The sequence below is a fragment of the Moesziomyces antarcticus genome (assembly GCF_000747765.1).
Source record: "Moesziomyces antarcticus DNA, scaffold: scaffold_v10003, strain JCM 10317, whole genome shotgun sequence".
NCBI lineage: Eukaryota > Fungi > Basidiomycota > Ustilaginomycetes > Ustilaginales > Ustilaginaceae > Moesziomyces > Moesziomyces antarcticus.
Window position 1 is genome coordinate 381,282 of NW_014639007.1, and position 18,198 is coordinate 399,479.

The 18,198-nt window shown below is 63.2% G+C and overlaps 8 protein-coding genes across 8 annotated transcripts; 4 read left to right on the plus strand and 4 right to left on the minus strand.

The window, feature by feature from the left end:
• Window positions 1-105: 105 nt before the first annotated feature.
• On the plus strand, window positions 106-2,952 carry PAN0_003c1600 (dipeptidyl aminopeptidase/acylaminoacyl peptidase; the record flags this gene model as incomplete). Its single annotated transcript, XM_014802559.1, has 1 exon — window positions 106-2,952. The coding sequence occupies one exon, from the start codon at window positions 106-108 to the stop codon at window positions 2,950-2,952; it is 2,847 nt and encodes a 948-aa protein (XP_014658045.1).
• Window positions 2,953-3,013: 61 nt separating this feature from the next.
• PAN0_003d1601 (chromosome-associated kinesin KIF4) lies at window positions 3,014-6,187 on the minus strand (the record flags this gene model as incomplete). The annotated part of the gene is made up of 1 exon (XM_014802560.1): window positions 3,014-6,187. One exon carries the CDS (start codon window positions 6,185-6,187, stop codon window positions 3,014-3,016), a length of 3,174 nt encoding a protein of 1,057 aa, XP_014658046.1.
• A 701-nt stretch (window positions 6,188-6,888) lies between these two features.
• PAN0_003d1602 (pelota) lies at window positions 6,889-8,256 on the minus strand (the record flags this gene model as incomplete). Its single annotated transcript, XM_014802561.1, has 2 exons — window positions 6,889-8,116; window positions 8,189-8,256. The coding sequence occupies 2 exons, from the start codon at window positions 8,254-8,256 to the stop codon at window positions 6,889-6,891; spliced, it is 1,296 nt and encodes a 431-aa protein (XP_014658047.1).
• A 498-nt stretch (window positions 8,257-8,754) lies between these two features.
• PAN0_003d1603 (NADH dehydrogenase, alpha subcomplex, subunit 2) lies at window positions 8,755-9,413 on the minus strand (the record flags this gene model as incomplete). Its single annotated transcript, XM_014802562.1, has 3 exons — window positions 8,755-8,846; window positions 8,954-9,060; window positions 9,169-9,413. The coding sequence occupies 3 exons, from the start codon at window positions 9,411-9,413 to the stop codon at window positions 8,755-8,757; spliced, it is 444 nt and encodes a 147-aa protein (XP_014658048.1).
• A 218-nt stretch (window positions 9,414-9,631) lies between these two features.
• Window positions 9,632-12,688, plus strand: PAN0_003c1604 (uncharacterized protein; the record flags this gene model as incomplete). Its single annotated transcript, XM_014802563.1, has 1 exon — window positions 9,632-12,688. The coding sequence occupies one exon, from the start codon at window positions 9,632-9,634 to the stop codon at window positions 12,686-12,688; it is 3,057 nt and encodes a 1,018-aa protein (XP_014658049.1).
• A 244-nt stretch (window positions 12,689-12,932) lies between these two features.
• Window positions 12,933-13,834, plus strand: PAN0_003c1605 (ATP12-domain-containing protein; the record flags this gene model as incomplete). The annotated part of the gene is made up of 2 exons (XM_014802564.1): window positions 12,933-13,357; window positions 13,426-13,834. The coding sequence occupies 2 exons, from the start codon at window positions 12,933-12,935 to the stop codon at window positions 13,832-13,834; spliced, it is 834 nt and encodes a 277-aa protein (XP_014658050.1).
• A 17-nt stretch (window positions 13,835-13,851) lies between these two features.
• PAN0_003d1606 (uncharacterized protein) lies at window positions 13,852-15,960 on the minus strand (the record flags this gene model as incomplete). The annotated part of the gene is made up of 1 exon (XM_014802565.1): window positions 13,852-15,960. One exon carries the CDS (start codon window positions 15,958-15,960, stop codon window positions 13,852-13,854), a length of 2,109 nt encoding a protein of 702 aa, XP_014658051.1.
• Window positions 15,961-16,406: 446 nt separating this feature from the next.
• Window positions 16,407-18,197, plus strand: PAN0_003c1607 (uncharacterized protein; the record flags this gene model as incomplete). Its single annotated transcript, XM_014802566.1, has 1 exon — window positions 16,407-18,197. One exon carries the CDS (start codon window positions 16,407-16,409, stop codon window positions 18,195-18,197), a length of 1,791 nt encoding a protein of 596 aa, XP_014658052.1.
• Window position 18,198: the final 1 nt, after the last annotated feature.

The following is an 18,198-nucleotide window of genomic DNA, read 5'->3' on the forward strand; positions in this document are numbered from 1 at the left end:
GGGTCTCGGCAGCCAAAGCACAGACCTTCGTCTTTTCTTCAACCTCGCGCGCTGAGCTGCTCCGTCTCCCCTCCCTTCTTTCCCACATTGTTCCACGCTCCAGCAATGACGTCCTCCCAACCATCGAAGGCGGCATCCAAGACGGTGGCAAAGTACGGCTTCTGGGAGTCGCCCATCACCACCGACCTGCTGCTGCAGAAAGCCACGGGCCTGCAAGAGGTGCTGGTGCCTGCCAATGCCGAGGGCGGCCAAGACGTGGCGTGGGTCGAGCTGCGCATGAGCGAGGCGGGCCGGTATGCACTCATGCACACCTCGACGCTCTCGTCCGACGACGCGGTCGAGGTGAGCGCCGGCAAGTACAACGCGCGCTCTAGCGTGCATGAATACGGCGGCGGCGCAGCAGCCAGCCTCGCCGACGGCAGCTTCATCTTTTCGGACTACAACCACAAGTCATTCGACGTGCTACGAGCCGCACAAGGCGAAGAGCCCAAGGTGATCACGCCCGAGAATGCTGCGATTCGGTATGCGGACTTTGGCGCGCACCCGAGCGATAAGGATCTGTGCCTGGCGATCGAGGAGGATCATACGGACGACACGCCATCGACGGTGGTCAACTCGATCGTGTTGCTGGATATGTCGAGCACCCCGGCTAAAGTGCATACGCTGCTGGAGGGCAAGAAGGCTGAGGAGGAGACGGAGAGAGACGGGCCGCAGAGGCGCGACTTCTACACGTTTGCGCGCTTCTCGCCCAACGGCAAGTACGTCTGCTGGGTCAGCTGGAACCATCCGAGCATGCCGTGGTGGGACACGCAGCTGTGGGTCGCCAGGCTCGATCGTGCCGACCCGGCTAAGCCCAGGCTCGTCTCGCCCACGCAGATCAAGGTTCCGGCCGCAGCAGGTGCAGGCGCCAAGCAGCAGGTGCTCCAGAACCCGGTGTGGGGCATCCCTGCCAACCCGGCCGACGACGCAGCCAGGCTCTTCTTCACCTGCGACGCGACGGGGTTCTTGAACCTCTACTCGACGAGCGTCAGCTCCCGATCCGAGGCGGCTCTAGTGGTCGCTTCGCCCGAGGCGGTGCTTCCGGAGCCGGTGAAGCACGACTTCAGTGCGCCGTGCTGGACGAGCAACAACTCGGACTATGTGGCGCTGTCGCCGGACATGCTCGTCGTCACGTACACCGAGGGCGCCAAGGATCGCCTTGGGTTGATTAACCTTCGTCGCCCGCGGCTGATTCCGCTCACGACGCCGTACGTGTCGTGTTCGCAGCTGCGCCGGCTGACGGCGACGTCGTTTGTGCTGCTCGCGACGCAGCCGGACGAGCCGACGGCACTGGTGCGCATCGATCTGCGCGGCCTCGCGGCGGGCGGATACGTGGTGCAGCCGGCGAACATTACGGTGGTGAAGCGGTCCTCGAACCTCGTCGCAGAGGGTAAGGTGGATAGGGCGTATCTGAGCGCGGCGCGCGAGATCGAGTTCCCCACTACGCTGCCTGATGGCAAGCCGGCCACTGCGCATGCGCTTGTGTTCGAGCCCAAGAACAGGGACTATGTGGCGCCGGAGGGGACGGTTCCGCCGTGCGTGTTTACGATTCACGGCGGACCGTCCAGCAGCGCCGGGATGGGCTTCAATCTGGCGACGCAGTTCTGGACCAGCAGGGGGTTCATGGTGTGTGCGGTCAACTATGGCGGTAGCACGGGGTATGGTAGAGAGTACCTCGAGCGGTTGACGGGCGAATGGGGCGTGACGGACGTGGTCGACTGCGTGGCCGCGGCCAAGTTCCTGGGATCCTCGGCGAGCGTGGGGGACAAGTCGTTCGCACAGCTCACAGCAAAGCAGCAGGACGAGGTGCGCAGGCTCATCGAAGGCGAAGCGGACGAGGCGGGGGCAGTGACGGTGGAGGAAGGAGCAGGTGGGTGCAAGGTCACTCTGCGCAATACGAGGGCTGCATGGGGATGGGGCGACATTGTGCTGGGTGGTGCGTCGGTGGGGTTGGCAGTGGTGGCTGCGACGTACTTGCCCGCTTGGTTGCAGAGGTGGTCGCACTGTATCCCGAGCGTGCTGCGTGCAGGTACCGTGGCTGGACGTAGAGTGCTCACGGCTGGAGCGGCGACGATGGCGGTGTTGCCGTATGTGGCGAGCAAGGCGGCGAGGGTTTGTGTCGAGACGGTAGCTGTCATCCCGGGGCTTGGGGTGCAACTGTCCATCCAACGTGCGCTCTCGCTCTTCGGTCGCAAGGTGTTGTGCCGAACCAGCTCGCGGCTGGTACCGCAAGACACGGTGATGGATGTCTACGTCGCCGAGGGGATGCGCTACTTTAGCGTGGTCGACTACCTTGCGCTCGTCACACGCGTTGGCACCGGTGCCCGTATCGAACCCCTGTTTTCCGGCATTCAACCTCGACTCGGAGTTGTGCAGCGTATCTACCGCGCGCTGCAGCGCCATCTACCCACGCGATCCACCGGCAAGGCGAAGCAGGGCTCGATGGCGGATCCTGCATCGATGTTGATCAGTGGTGGTTCGGCAGGTGGCTACACCGTGCTCGCCGCCCTCTGCCTCCACCCCACTGTATTTGCGGGAGGCGTGTCGCGGTACGGCGTATCGTCACTAACGCTGCTCGCGCAGGAATCGCACAAGTTCGAATCGCAGTATCCCTTCCAACTCATCGGTGGCACCCCCGAACAGGTGCCCGACGTCTACCACGACAGATCGCCCCTGTTTATGGCACACAAGATCAAGGCACCCATCCTCATCCTCCAAGGCACCGAAGATAAGGTCGTCCCCAAAAGTCAAGCCGACCAACTTGTCGACAGACTCAAGGCGGCAGGAAGAAAACAGGGCACTGATTGGAAGTATGTTCTCTACGAGGGTGAGGGCCATGGATTCAGAGACGCCAAGAATATCAAAGATGCCACCCAACAGGAACTTCACTGGTGGCAAAACAACTGTCTCTAATCCCCACCCCCTCACACACATGCGCAATGCTACACGATCATATCGAACGAGTTTGATGAGGCTAGCTGAATAGTGACGACGACGCACGCATGGCGGGTGCGACTACGCGCGTGGCCTTGACCCTGTCTCCCACCCCACTCTGCCCAGGCACCCTACCCATCGCCGCTGCGGGGGCGGGGGCGGCTAGTGAGGGATGGCCCAGTGCGGCGACGGCGACGCTGGTGCGCGTACGTCGACGAATCGGCCCGGGCCCACCGGCACTCGGCCGTGGGAACGCCTTCTTCACCGCCACGCTCGCGTTGAACGTGTCGGCGTTGATCCCGCCGAACAGCGGAAGGGCGGCGTTGAGCGCGCCCGGAGCGGGGGCGAGCGGCATACGCTGTGTGCCCACGGGCGAGGCACCCGACACATCTGCCTCGTCCGCGCTCGCCCCCGCCTCGCGCAGCGGCGACAGCGCGCTCGCCGTCGACACGCTGCGTTTGGCCCCCGGGAACCCGGCTAACTTGCCCGACGACGAGCCGAGCAACCGCGCAGCAGGCTTGGCGGGTGCTGGGGCTGAGGGCTCCGGTGCAGTTGCGGGCGTGGTACGGCCATCGGACAGGTCCTCCCACTCGGCACCGCTGCTGCTGCTCGCGCCGCTCTCGGCCTGCGCGTCGACAGCGCGGCCCAGGCCTTGATCGTCGATCGCGCCTTCGCCCGCTTCGTCGGCCCAGCGGAACTTCTTCTTCTCCTCGACGGGCGCCGTCGGCGCGGGCCCAGACACCGTGCGTGCCGGTCGCGCGGTGCTCAGGCGGCGCGCGGCAGCACTCGCCCGGCGCACGGGGGGCGCGCGGCCAGGACTACCTGCGCCTGCGCCTGCGTGCGAGCGCGCCGAAGATGACGACGTGGGCGCCGCGAATCCGGGTCGCGTGGACGCTGCTGACGCGCTCGCGGTGGGCACGGCAGCGGCGGGAGAGCTACCGGCGTGCATGCTCGTGGAGCGTGGCAAGGCAGGTGCTAGGGATGCGCGGCGTGACGAAGCCGTCACCGCGCGGCCGAATCCGCTCGTCGCCGACGAGGACGCCGCTCGGTTCGTGCTGTGCGACGTGCTTGCGGCTGCATTCGCCGGCGCGAGCGCTAAGGAAGTACGCGACCGGCGCAGTGTCGAGCCAAGTGCGGGTCTGGCTTGTTTCACAGGCGCACCTGCAGCCGCCGCGACCGCGGGCAGAGGTACAACCGCCGCAAGCGTGGCGCCGCACACGGTCTCAAAGGCCTTGTCGTTCTCGCCCGCAATGCTGCGCAGCTGCGACGCGAGCAGCGCCAGCGTCGACGACAGCTCCTCGGGGTTGTCTTTGGCTGCATGCGTGGCGCGGTATTCGAGCTCGCCGGCCACCTCGCGAAGAGCAATGGTGCTGCGCGTGGCGACCGCGACGAGCTGCGTCGCCTCGGCCGTGGTGCGTCGCAGCACGTCGAGCATGCCTGCGAGCTTGACCTTGGCCTGTTGCGCCTCGACCTCGGCGAGCATGGCGTTGCCGAGCGTCTGGATGGTCTCGGAAGCCTCCGCGTCGAACTTTTGGTTGTGCGATGCGGCGACGATGATGCCGCGCTGCATCTGGAGGCTGTTGAGCAGGCTGCGCACGCCGGCCGCTGTGGTCTCGTCATGAAGCGTGCGTTCCTCGGCAGCGACCATCTTGCGGAGCACATCGCGCTCGCCTTCGAGGTCCGAAGGCAGCACCTCTCCGCGGGCGCTGAAGTGGGCCAGATCGGCCTCGACGACGCCGAGACGCTTGCGCAGCTCGGCGAGCCTGGTCTCGGACGCGGTGGTGATGGCCTCGAGCGCCGCCTTGTCCGTGACGAGGCGCGTGACGCTGTCGGTGCTCTCGCGCATGCGCTTCTTGGCGTCGTCGACCTCGCGGCCCATCTCTGCGCGTTTGCGCTTCTCGGCGGCGGACTCGAGCGAGCCGCGCTCTTGGAGCTTTGCGCGCAGCCGCTCGTTTTCTTCTTTGAGCTCGTGAATGGCCTGTACGTACTGTGCGACGTGGCGGTCTACGTTGATCATGTTGCGGCTGACCTTGGTGCGGATGTTTTTGGCCTGGTTGGCGTACTTGAGCGCGTTGTGCGTCTCTTCGTAGTGTGCGCTCGAGGGACTGATGCAGACGACCATGACGGTCTTGCAGTTGCCGCCGAGCGAAAACTTGAGCAGACGGGTGAGCTTGGAGTTGCGATAGGGGACGTGCTTGCGGACGCCTCCGGACTGGCAGAGGGCGTTGATGCAGTTGCCGAGGGCGAGGAGCGACTTGTTGATGTTGGCGCCCTCCTTCATGCGTGCGCCGTTGTTGCGGGTGGCCGAGGCGCGCTCGGAGCCGGCGAGGTCGATGATGTTGAGCGAGGCGGAGGTGGTCTGTTCGGTCATGCTGGCGGTGCGCGGTTTCTGGGTGACGTTGATCTGGAGGACGGCGTGGGAGCGGGAGCTGACGGCGTTGGCCTCGGTGGGGCTCATGGTGCGGCGGAGGTTGCCTTCCTGGATGTATTCGAGCACGCTCTCTGGGCTTTCGGGGACGAGCTCTGTGATGCCGACGACGGAGATGCGGTTGTTGGCGTCTTCGCGCAGGGCGAGGCCGCTGCCCGGAGGGGTGGGTTCTGCGCTGAGGAGGTCGCGGATGGTCTCGTTGTAGATCTCGAGGTAGGAGAGACGGATGTGGACGTCCGAGTCGTCGCGCGCGTCCTGGATGCGGTTGTAGAGCTCCTTCATGGTGAGGAAGATGAGGCCGGGGTCTTGCGGGGTTCCGCTGATGGTGTGTGTCTTTCCGCAGCCGGTGGCGCCGTAGGCAAAGACGCTGGCGTTGTAGCCGTTGAGGATGCCGTCGAGGAGAGGCTTGCAGGTTTCTGCAAAAACGTCGGTCTGGGAAGCGGTGGAGTCAAAGACGCGGTCGAAGGCGTAGCGGACGTCCTTGTTGCGCCTGTTGCCGTGTGCGAGGGGATTGGAGTTGAGGAGGCGCGTCAGCGGATTGGTGTCGGGCGGGTCAAAGACGAGCACCTTTTGGTCCATTGGTTTGACGATGGGGCGGACGAAGCGTGTTTTGAGCGTGGAGGTGGCTGCTGTGGATGGAGGCATGATCTTGTTGGGAGAGATGCCACCAGCGAGACCGCCGTCGCCGAGGAAGGGTGTGTGGTCCTCATTGGGAGCAAGCTGTGACGCCTCCTTCTGACTGAAGGGGCGAATGCGGACGCACACGTTGATGGAGGATTCGGCCATGGTGGGCAGAGTAGTGATGCTGCTGCGTTTGGAGTCCAGCTCCTGTGTCAGCAAGTCGGAAGGATATCGCTACTATGTACGAGGCCGAGTGTATGCCGATGCCCCGGCCGGGCTTCACTACGGACAAAGACGGGTCGTTTACGAGGACGGGACGAGGCTGTTGTTGTGCAGCATTGGAGAGGGACGTATACGGCTGCGATGGATGCTGGTGGATGGGAAGCGCGGTGTTGCAGATGAGGTGGAATGTGATGAGGTGACGGTGGAAAGGTGGAAATGCGGCATCTCCTCCTCCTGTGCAGCACAGCACAGCACAGCACAGCACAGCACACTCTTTCCGCAACTCAGTCACTCGCTCACTCGCTCCCGCTCCACTTTTTGAGCCAACGTCTGAGCATTTCGAGCTGCGATCGGCTGTCAATCGGCAGTGGTGCGGGCTTGACCAACAATTGTCAATGCGGGCCAGAAGCATGAACCCTCAAAAACGAGACCAACACACGGCCTGGGCTCGGGCTCCAAATTTCCAACTCGCATTGTGCTGGCCAAGAACGCGTCCCACAAGCGCTCCTCGACAACGCTGGCTTCACGTCACGTGCGCAACCCTTTTTTCCTTGGATGTGAGATCGGCACACACCAACCTAGTGGAGAAAAGAGCCTGGTTTCTTGGCATTGGTATCGATTGATGAACGGAAGGTCGGCTGCTGCTATGATGTGTCGTTGCGTGGATTGGCGTCCTCGGCCTCTTCCGCTTCGACCACCTCGATGTCGAGCGGGTAGGTGAGGATGGCAGCGATTCCCGTGAGCGCGTTGAGCTGACGTCCGCTCTCGTGCATCGAGCTAAAGATGGCCACCTCGCCTCCCTGTGCACGCACCTCTTCTACAAGCTCGACGAACTTTTTGCGTCGGCTTGGATCGGCAGCTCGGAAGAGACCGTCGGAGATGAGCAGCACGCCGATCGCACCTCTTGCTGCGGCGAGCAGAACGTGCTTCTCGCCATACCATGCACGCAGTTCGTCGCTGGCAAGCTGCTTCATGAAGCGCTCGAGCAGCTGGCCCTCGCGTGCGAACTTGGTGTCCTTGAGCTGGGCATTCACCTCGGGGCTGCGAAGCACCTCCATGAGCGAGTGGACGTGCGGAGAGCTGCAGTGGATCTTGAGGAATTTGCGTCGCGCCTCGCCTCCAATGAGGATCTTGTCCCCACGGCGAGTGGCTTCTTCGAATAGAAAGTCGTACACCGAATCGCGCGTGAAGCCGGGAGACGCCAAGATGACCAGCCGGAGGGCTGGAAGTGAGAGCAGCTTGACGACGGCGTTGTACACTTGGACGTAGAAGCGCGCGGTGGCTTTGTCGGCTGCTGTGGCTGGGAGACCTTTGCGCTTGCGTGGGATGGGAACGTCGATGCGTTGGCGGACCACCGTCATGTGTCCCGTCAGCAGACAGATGGCGGCAGTGCCATCGCCAAGCACAACTGCGCCGACTTCGGCACGCTGCGAGACGTCGGTACTCTCACCAAGACGCTCGAGATGAACCGCGTCCCAGCTCTCCTTGGTGATGGTGAGCGCACGGTTGATTTCGAGATCGAGCGTGTGGTAGGCACCCATCTTGACGTGTGGATTCTCCTCCACCACTCGACCTGCCACTTGCAGCGTTGCACCTTCCCCACCCGAGCCGCCCACCGCGGCTGCACGGCTGACTTCCTCGTCTGCGGGTGTTGAGGAGGATGCTGCTGCTGCCGAGGCGGCCGAGGGATCTGGAGGCGCACTCGAGCCAGTGGCATCGAACGTGGTCTTGACCACTTGGATGGTGAGGTTGAGTCGCACCCGGTGCGATTCTATCGATCCCGTCGACGATTCCGACTGCACCCGACGCACCGCCGCCGCACGTACCCGGTCGCCCTGCTCGATGAGGTTGTACAGATGATACATGTCCTCGCTGTCCATACACCAAGTGCAAAGGTCAGCAATCGTTCGCGCGAGCACATCCAGTGTGCGCCGAGTCACTTACTCTTCTTCGGGCACCATGGTCACCCGTCCCGAGCCGTCCTTCTCGATGTGGCGCGACGTGATCTTCATCGTGGCGGTGTGGCGGTTGGGCTATGGTGGCAGCAAGTCAAGCGTCGGCTCGAGCGGTCTGACGTGAAGTCGCAGAGAGTGGGCTGCCTCCACCTCGAAATAGCTCAGCCCCGATAGGCTGCTCTTGAGCCGAGCATTTCCCAGGCCAAAATCGCCGTCATTCACGGTTTTCGGACGGTCCAAATTCACGCCCAGTTCAAGGCACCGCTGATCCGGTCGCCGGACCACACTCGTGCCTCGTCGACGCTTCGTACGCTGAGGCTGTACTAACGAAAGGATGGATTCAGAGATCCACTCAGATTCAATGTAGAGACGGCTCACAGATTCAGAGAAACACTGGACTTAGCGACACAAGAACCTGCCAGTTTTGTGATTGAACCGTTGTGGGACTAGGTCCATCTCGCCAGTCACACTCATGCTCTGTCGTGTTGAGCTGTTCCAGACGTCGGTGTGTATGAGAGCATGCAGAGATGAATGTATTGGGTACCAGCACAATGCTCACGCCGACGACGACAGCAGCTCGCCGATCTTCTTCTCGACATCGGCGGAGCTGAGACCGTCGAGCTCGACGCGCTTCTCCACGCCACGCTCTGCAATCAAAAGGTCGAGTAGGATGCGCACAACAAGTGGATGAGTCGGTCGTCAGTCGGAGACGCTTTGCGTTTGAGAGTCGTCGGCAGCTGGTGATGCTACTTACCGAATCGCGCAAAGGCGCGCGCAGGCGTACCGCTCGCCTCTCGCACCAGGAACGGCACGTCCGGGTTCGACTGCTTGATGGGCTTGTAGTTGGACTCGAGGAACTTCCTGCACAGCATCGAACGGCAAAGGATCAACGTGTCAGCGTTCGATCAATACCTGCTGCAATACGTATGGCCTGTCTTGAGCCAAGGGTCAGGGATAGCAAAAACTCACCTCGCACCGGCCGAGGCCTGGCCGGTCTGGCAGAGGTGCAGACGCACCTCCTTGAGCGCCTTGGGGAAGGCTCGGGTGAGCGCGTTGGCAGACATTGATGCGTCGTGAGGCCGGGGTGCGGTGGGTTGCGGATCTACCAAACGATGGTCGGATACGATGGGGTCCATAGGAGGCCCAGTCCGCGTGTCGACGAGCGCCGTCGAATCGGAAGGACTTGGAAACACGGCTCTTGAATTGGTCAGCATTTCAAAGCGGATCCCCACTCCACCAATCTAACATTGCTCAAGATTCGCCGACACGCGTGTGCTCTCTGCCCTGTGCTCAGGGTGCAGCCGCTGCCAAGAGCAACACTTTGCCGCCTCCACAGCCCCAATCCTGACGTGGAACCATCATCTGGACCCGCCTTGCCTCTTGTGCGCATGGCATCGGCGACTATCTGCGCGCCCTGCGCATCTTAACGAGTATGGAATATCTCAGCCGGCTCTCGGGCCTCGTCACCACGCCCGCCAAGGCTGCTGCAGGCATTACCGGCTCGCCGCGCCTGCGCCACAAGCCCTCGCTCCATCCCGTTGGCAGCGTAGACGTCTTCCACGCAGACTGGCAAGCCGTCCAGGCTGAGCTCGAAACCCCAGACGAGCGTGCGCTCTTCTTTGGCATCGCCCGCTCCGACCTCCCACGCAGGCTGCAGCGTCTCGTGGATGCACTCGTGTTCGAGAGCAACCGCAGCAACGACAGCCACACGGGCGCATGCATGGAGTACCTCCTCAAGTACGATGTGCTCACGCAACTCGTGCATCTCTCCGTCGACGATCGTCCCAAGGGTGTTCGTGGAGAGACGATCCGCACGCTCACCAACTTGATCATCCTGCTCGATGAGAGGTTTCTGTCGAGACACGCGGTGAACAAACCCATCTCGCAGCTCATCCAGCTGTGTCTCGATGAGGAGGCAGCGAGGTTCCAGATGGACGACGACTCGTTTGAAGCGAACAGGCCGACGAGCTCGTCTTCGAGTAACGCGGCTGCGGTGCCAGAGGCTGACTATGAAGAGGACCTTGTGGATCTCATGTGCCACATCGCAAGCCGCATCCGCAATACCCCCGATCTGCTCCAGATCTTCTTCAGCGACGAAGCGGTCGACGATGCAGACGACTCGGGAGAGGCACGCAGTCTCAAGGACGGATCAATTATCGTCAGCCAAAGCATGCTCGACGATCCGTCGTCATCCGGGCAACCATCGCCGGATCTGGCGAGCGCGGCAAGTCAAGACTGGCAGGGCAGGCCTGCGTCGCCCACCGGATCCGTCGACTCTACCGCCACCATTCAGCCCTCAACTGCACACACAGCACCAAAACACGCCAAGCGACGACTGCGTTTCCCGCTCTTTTCGTATCTGCTCAAATTCGTCCACCGTGAGGGCCGGATTGGCGAGCTCGCGCGAGCAGGCCTGCTCTTTCTCATCTCGCTCGAGGGCGTAAGTGCGCCTTCTAAGTCGTCGTTGCAGAGCGCCAAGGGCAGACCTGCGACCAAACGCGTCTCGTCCGGGGGCGATGACATTCGACGCTCCCTGGCAGCGTTTATTGCGCATTCCGACTTCGCCGACGTGCTGGGGGCGGGGTTGGGTGCTGCGTACGGGCTGCTGCCCTCGCGGATGAAGCCGGCCCCGCGGTATGACCCGGCCTCGATCGAGCCGGCCTCTTCGCAGCCTGGGCGGGCGAGCATCACGCTGGCCAGCAGCTCGGCTTGCGACGCCGACGAGGCGGGCGCGTCCGAGGCGCTGGCTCCGGCAACCCAGAGCGACGATAAAGAGCTCCAGATGCAGCTGAGGCTGGTGGTCGACCTCATCGAGTTCTGCCAGGACGTGCTGGACTCGCTCTGGCTCACCTCGCGAAACCTCACCGACGCGACCTGTGCGGACGAGGTGGGTGAGAAGGATGCAGTGAGCGAAACGGCGGGTGTGCGGGAACTGGATCCGATGATCCGTAAACTCGCGCGCGCCATCGCGCTGGCGATCCGCGACACGTTTATTCGTAACGTCGTGTATCCTTCGCTCATGGAGAGCAGCGACTTTGACGGCAGCTCCGCCGCGGTGCTCAACTATCTCGATGTCATGCTGATCGTGCTGCGCAGCGGACATATCTTGACCGACGTGGCGCTCGACTTTCTGCTGCCCGCCGACGGTGCGTCCGCAGAGGCGGCCTACGAGATCAACTTACCCGCCGACCCCGCGGATCGGTACAGCGTCAAGGATCTCATCCTCGACTGTCTCGATGAGCGCAAGCGAGCAGCCACGCGCGTGGCGGCGCTCAAGCTCGCCCGGACCCTGGTGGTGTGTCATGGTGTGAGGGCGTGCAGTGGGCTGCTGCAGGCGCCGCGCCACCCGGCCTCAGCTGCGATAGACGAGTGGACGGTAGAAGCGGGTGACATGGGGGATCTTGGACGCATCGAGATGCACTTTGGCGAGATGGATGCGCTCGCGGCGCTGCTCGCGCCGTTTGGCCGCGGCGAGGGCGCCGACTGGCTGCATGCGTCGCTGGGCAACTACCTGCTCGATGCCGAGCGCGCACTGCGGCTCGACAGCACGTTTGCGCTCGCGCTCGAGCTCGGGACGGGCAAGCTGCGGCTGCAGGCAACGGACGCGTTGGTGCAGCAGCTGTTTGGCAGCCTCGCCAGGCTCTTTGCGCAGCCGGTCGAGGTGAATCTCGCAACGACGGGCGTGGTTGTGGCGCTCGCTTGCTCGCCGTTGCGCAGTCTCGAAGGATGGCTCACCCACGCATGCGACGCGGCGAACGCAACGCCGGCGCTGGTGGAGTTGCTGGGTGGGTTGGTGCAGCAGGTCGAGGCGTACCGTACGGCAGTGGCTGGGTTTGACGCCTTCCTTGCGGCGCGTAGAAGGAGTCTGGTGCTCACGGACGATCTCAGCGAGGCGCTGCAGCACGATGCGTCCGAAGACGACAGCCCAGCAGAGGGCAAGAGTCGTGTATCCCCGTGCCTGACCTTACCTCGCGTAGTGCAGAGTGGGCGCAAGCTGCAGACGGACACGGCGGCGCGGGTGGCGGAGCGCGAGTTTGGCATCGTCGATGACCGGCGGGACTCGCTGCCCGCCCTCTTCCCCGCTCCCGCAGCAAGCACGAGTGCGGCACCGACGGTGGTGGTGGAGGAAGCGGCGGGGAGGAGTGCAATTGCACGTCTGTTTGGAGGGCGACCTACACGCGCTGCGACGGCGGCTAAGACGGAACCCGAGCGCCCCACTGCGGGAGAGAGGAAGATCTCGAGCTCGACGATCAATCCGTACGCGGAGCACTTTCGTCAGACCGCCGCCGTTGTCGTCAAGACCCATCCGGCGGCGGGTGCAGAGATGTGGCGTCCCCCACCGACCACGGGCGATGCGAACAGCAGCGGCAAGGCGACGCTGTCGAGCGTGCTGGACAACACGATCGTGCTGGAGGAATTCATCAAGGAGCTCATGGCGATCGTGCAGGTGCGCAGGAGCTGGGGCATCGACCTCGTCGCATTCAATTGATCGTCCTTTCGATTGCACTGGTGTAAGCTTGTACCGCAGTGAGAACCAGATGTGCTGGTGGCTTGGAGTAGGGAAAGGGGAAAGGAAAACATTTCAATTTGTTAGATTTACATCAAAGCGGCGGGGTAAAAATTCGGAAGTCGGGGAGGGATGGTGGGATTGGCGGCGGGTTTTGGGTGAAAGCGAAGAAAGTGCGTCCCGGGGGTTGGGGGGAAACCTTTTCGACCACCGTCTGGCCATCAAGATGTTGCTACTCTCTCGGACCGCGATTGGGCATTCTCTGCGGGCAGGCTCGCGCTTTGCGGGGCTGCACACCTCCCGCGTCGCGCTTGAGGAAGCCGCGCTGGACAGGGCCGAACGGCTCAAGGCTCGATTCTGGAAGACGGTCTCGCTCGCACCGCCCTCGTCCGAGTGCGATGGATTCAGGGTGTTGCTCGATGACAGGGCGATCCGTACGCCGAGTGGACAGACGATTGTCGTCCCCAAAGAGCGGGAGTTGCTGGCGACGTGCATGGCCCAGGAGTGGAATGAACAGGACAAAGTGCTCAAACCCCACGCACTGCCGCTGACGAGTCTGGCTGCGAGGGCGTTGGATGCGTGCTCGGATAGCAGCGAGCGCGTGGGCATCCAGGGCGATCTCCTGCGCTACCTCGAAAACGAAACCATCTGGTAAGTCCATCCCTCCAACCCACGTTTCTTTTGTTCAAGCATGGCTGACGTGTTTTTGGGGGAGGTAGCTTTCAAGAGACGCAACCAAAGGCACTGGTGGAGCTGCAGGAACAGCACTGGCAACCGCTCCTCGCCCACGTCAACCAGACCTACGGTGTCAAGATCACACCCTTCACCGGGCTGCTCGGAAACAGCCATCCGCGAGGAACGCTCGACACGTTCGCGGACCATCTGGCTAGGCTGGACCACTTTGACCTCGCCGCATTCGAGCGCAGCGTGATGCTCACCAAGTCGTTCCTCATCAGCCTCGGCCTTGTCTCGCGCCATCTTTCGGTCGAGCAGGCGGCACAGGCGGCAGAGGTGGAGGTGCAGAGCCAGATCAACCGCTGGGGCGCCGTCGAGGACAGCCACGATGTAGACGAGGCCGAAATGCGCCGCACACTAGGTTCGGTCGCCATCACCACGGTTCGCAATTGATTTTCAGGGTGCAGCGATTATGAGGCCGCTTTGGCCAGTCGGTCCGAAATGCTCGGTCGTTTACCCCCCAGCGCTGAGGATGGGGAAGATGAAGCATCAGCAGTGCTGGCGGGGGCAATGTCGGCGTCAGTCGAGGGAGGCGTCACAGGGTCGATGCCGTCTACCTTCTCGACCTCAGCGGGGGCGGATTCGGCCTTGGGTGCAGAGGCGGAGGGGGAGGGGGATGAGGGGGTGGGGCCGTGCACACCGTACTCGACGAGCTCGATCAGCACCGCTCTGCGCAGCCACTTGCGGCGGCGCGTGTAGCGGCCCATGCCGGACTTGTTGGACATCTTGTCCCACGCATTGTCGCCGTACTGCCACCCATCTGCATCCACATCCCACTCCTCCTCGCTCCCGTCGACGCGGTGCACGGTGGTKCCGACATCGCCGACATCCTCCTTGTCCTTGTCCTTGTCCGTGCGTGCGCGGATGCGGTTGAGTGCATCGCCGAGATACCCCTGCTTAGCTGCGTTGAGCGCGTCCTTGTCGCCGAGCGCATGCGCCGAGTGGATGGCAGCATCCTTGGCGCTGCCCTTGTACACCGACGACGGGTAGTAGCCGCGCGACGACACGCCGGCGATCGACCACTCGGCATCCACCCAGGCCCACTTGATCGTGCGGCGCGTAAACGCCTTGGGGTCCTGCGGCGTCGGTGCGGGCGTGAGCATGATCTTGGTCGCCGGCAGACTGAACGACGACGGCGGCGACACGGGGCTGTTCGACTCGTCCGACCAGCTCGGACGCTCCTGCGGCAACAGCGCCGCCGTCCAGTCCAACCCCACCCACCACCGCTGATTCTCAAAGATCGAAAACTGGTACACCACGTCCTCGTGCCGAACCGTCTTGTCGTCCCCACCGCCCGGTGCCGCAGCCTTACCGTGCTTGGCCAGCGTAGTCGTGGTGTTGCGGGCGCCAGCGAGGTCCGAGTGGTACAGGCCTTGGGCGTACTCGTCGTCGAGGTTGCCTTTGCCGTACGCCTGGCGAGGCGAGGTCTGGCCGCTGAGCACGCGCCCGGTGCCGCGCACGATGCGTCGGATCGTAGCGCTCTTCCAGATGGCCTGGCGCACGAGCGCGCACCACGGCGAGCACCACGTGAGCGCGACGGTGCCCACGATGCACACGAGGCTGCGCATGCTCAGCGCGCCGATCGGATACGGCGGCAGCAGCGTCAGGTTGAACTCGGTCCACTGCTCCCACCTCACCTTGGCAGCAATGGCACACAGATGCGCGTACACTACGGGCAGCGGCGTTCGGGCGAGCAGTGCGGATGCGCGGTCGACGTGCGCATAGACAGGTGCGGCCTTGGCATGCAGCGCGGTGAGGTGGTCGGGTCCGACGAGCTTGAGGATGTGATTGAACACGAAGCGGTTCCATGCTGCGATGGACGCGATGATGCCGGCGCCCGATACAGGGAGGACGAGGCTGGGGAATCCGCTTTCGCGCAGCGGCAGCACGGCGAGCAGCCACAGCGGCCAGGTGAGGATGAGGAACGCTGCGACGGCGCGTGTGCTCATGGGGCTGGGATCCCACGAGACCAGCTGCACCGCCGGCACGAGCACGTGCGTGCGAAAGCTGGACCACACGTCCGCGAGCTCACTCAGCTCGAGCAGCGTCGCATTGATGCTTGCGGCGGACACGAGCGTGTGTGCATCGAGCGACTTGGCGGGCGAGTGGGTGCGCGGCCTTGCAAACGCCAGCTGCCTGCGCAGACCCGCCACGGCGATCCAGGCGAGCACAACAAGCTGGGGTGCATACCGCAGCAGCTCGTAGCCAAACGCGCATGCGAGCCAGAATCCGACGAGCAGCAGCACCGAGCCGGACGTGGACGCCTTGCCGCCCGTCCAGGTGGCGAGGCGCACGAGGCGGTGCACCGCATGGATCGCCGGACCAAGGGCCGCAACCAGACGCAGCACAGGGCTGGGCACGCGCTCCAGGATCTCGGTCGAGTTGAGCGGCTCAAAGCTCGCGCTGAGCGACGAGGCGGCGCTGAAGGACGTCGAGGGGATGCGCGCCGTGTTGGTGACGAGCGATGGCGGCGACGCCTCCTTTTCCTTTTTGATGGGTGTCGTTGGCGACGACGACATGATGGAGCAGCAGTCCCAGACCTAGTGGAGCTTGCAGTAGCTTCTGGTGTGTGTGGATGATGGTGGTGTGGATGGACGGTCGATCTCCCTCTCCTCTGCCTCTGGCCGTCTGCTGCTGTCCCTTCGAGGCGACGCACGGCTCGCTTTTGGCTCTCTTCTTTTGAGCCGTCGCTGCGTGAAAGCGCGGATTTCTTTCCCCGACTTCGCGAAATCGCAAATCGACGGCGCGCGGATGTGGAGGATTTTCGGCGCGATTTGCAGTGTTACATTGCATTCTTCCTCACAATTACAAATGGCGCCCAAGGAAGGCTGCCTCGTGCAAGGACCACAAAAGTGTTGATCTTGGTTGGACTCGGCCTTGCCTTGCTTCCTCGACGACGTTTGGCCGACATTTTAGCATTGCAGAGCAAGCCAGAGCGACGGCCACACACGACGTTGGACAAACCATGGCCGTGGCGTCCCCACCTGCCTTTCAGAGCCGGCGCACGCGCCTCGCCATCCTGCTGTGCTTCTGGCTCGCGCTGGCGCTCAGCGTTCCGTCGTGGATCCGGCTGACGACGATCGAGCGTCTGGCGCTGCCCACACGCCAGGTGCAGGCGCTACCAACCGCCGACACGTGTCCGATCACATTTGCGGCGTCGCTGGGTGTCCTTGTCCATCCGTCGATCCTGCCCGCTGCAGCCGACCAGCACGACAGCTTCCTCGGCGAGGTCGAGACGCTCGTGCGGCAGAGTCTGGCGCTCAAGTCCCAGACGCCCGCGGCGGCTAGTCTCGAGTGCACCACATGGACGGTACATGCGCGGTCGCTCGCGAGCAGCTCGACGCGCGACAAGACGCAGTACGCGGTTCGGGTGCTCGACGCCAACTCGCGCGATGCAGCCGGCGATGGAGACCTGCCGAGCGTCGTGCTACAGCAAGATGCAGCAGTACCGCTCGTTCCGGACGTGGTTAGTGCAGCAGTAGTCGCTGAAGTGCTCGCGCTGCGCGGGGATAAAGTCGGGTCGGACGAGGCGGTGCAGGATGCGCGCGTGATCCAGTACAGCAAGCACGTGCGGCTGGTATTCAGCATCATGAACCAGGACGCTTCGGACAGCACGGCGTACGACAGCGCGCTCATCCATGCGCTCGCGCGACCGCATGCGGCGAATCCAATCACAAGGCTACAGCGAGAGCTGGAGGGGCTGCATACTTTCCACGTCGAAACGCAGGTGCAGTGGTTTGCGCCGCTCGCCTTCCGGCCGACGCACGAGGTGCTCGAGGAGATCGTAGAGACCGAGGTGGACGAACTCGTCATGGTCCAGCACGAGGTCGAGCACGATGTCGAAGTCGACGCAGATGCAGATGCCGACGATGCAGAAGAGGGCGAGGTGGAAGAGGAGCTGGGGAAGAGAAAGGTGGTTCGAGAGAAGCGGATGATCGAGGTTCCGACGGTGCAGAGGGTGGTTAAGCAGGTTCGAACGGCGCTGCCACCACGTCATGTCGTCGAGTGGGACGATCTCAAGGTGTTTGTCAACTCGGAGGATTGGGCGCTCACTTCGACTGTGCCGCCCACGGCGCCGGGAGAGGAGGACGTTGCGAATGGGAGGCCGTTCGACGTGCTTGCGCAGACGCACGATCTGCATTTTTTGTTGTATGTGCCGGCGCGCTCGTCGTCGCCGCTGCACATCCGCACCGCTTCGGGCGAGATCAGCCCCGACCACGCCTGGCTCGTTCCCCAGTGGGGCGGGGTGGTCATCCTCAACCCGCCGCACTCCAATTCGAGCTTAGACACGGCGGGGGCGGGAAAGATGCGCCAACTGCCCGCCGAGCTTGTGCACGATGCCATCGGGGTGTTCTCACGCCAGCTATCGATTCTGTTGGGTCATGATGGCAAGGAAACGCTGGTGCAGAGACGCACGCTGGAACTTGCAAGAGAAGCCACATCGACGCTACGTGCCATCGTCGGGTTGGTGGATAAGATCCACAACCTAGGCGTGGGTACCCAGGTCCAGCAAGACACCCAAACCGCCCTAGCCATCCTCCAGGCCCTGCCGAATCCAGTCATCGACATCCACGCCGCCCTAAAGCAGGTGGAAAGAGCAGCGGCGCTGGCGAATCGTGCGTTCTTCAATCCAGCCATGCTGGGCCTCTTGTACTTTCCCGACGAACACAAGTACGCCGTCTACACGCCGCTCTTCGCCCCGCTCCTCATCCCGCTCCTCGTAACCACGCTCAAACTCCTCTCGTCCCGCAAGTAGA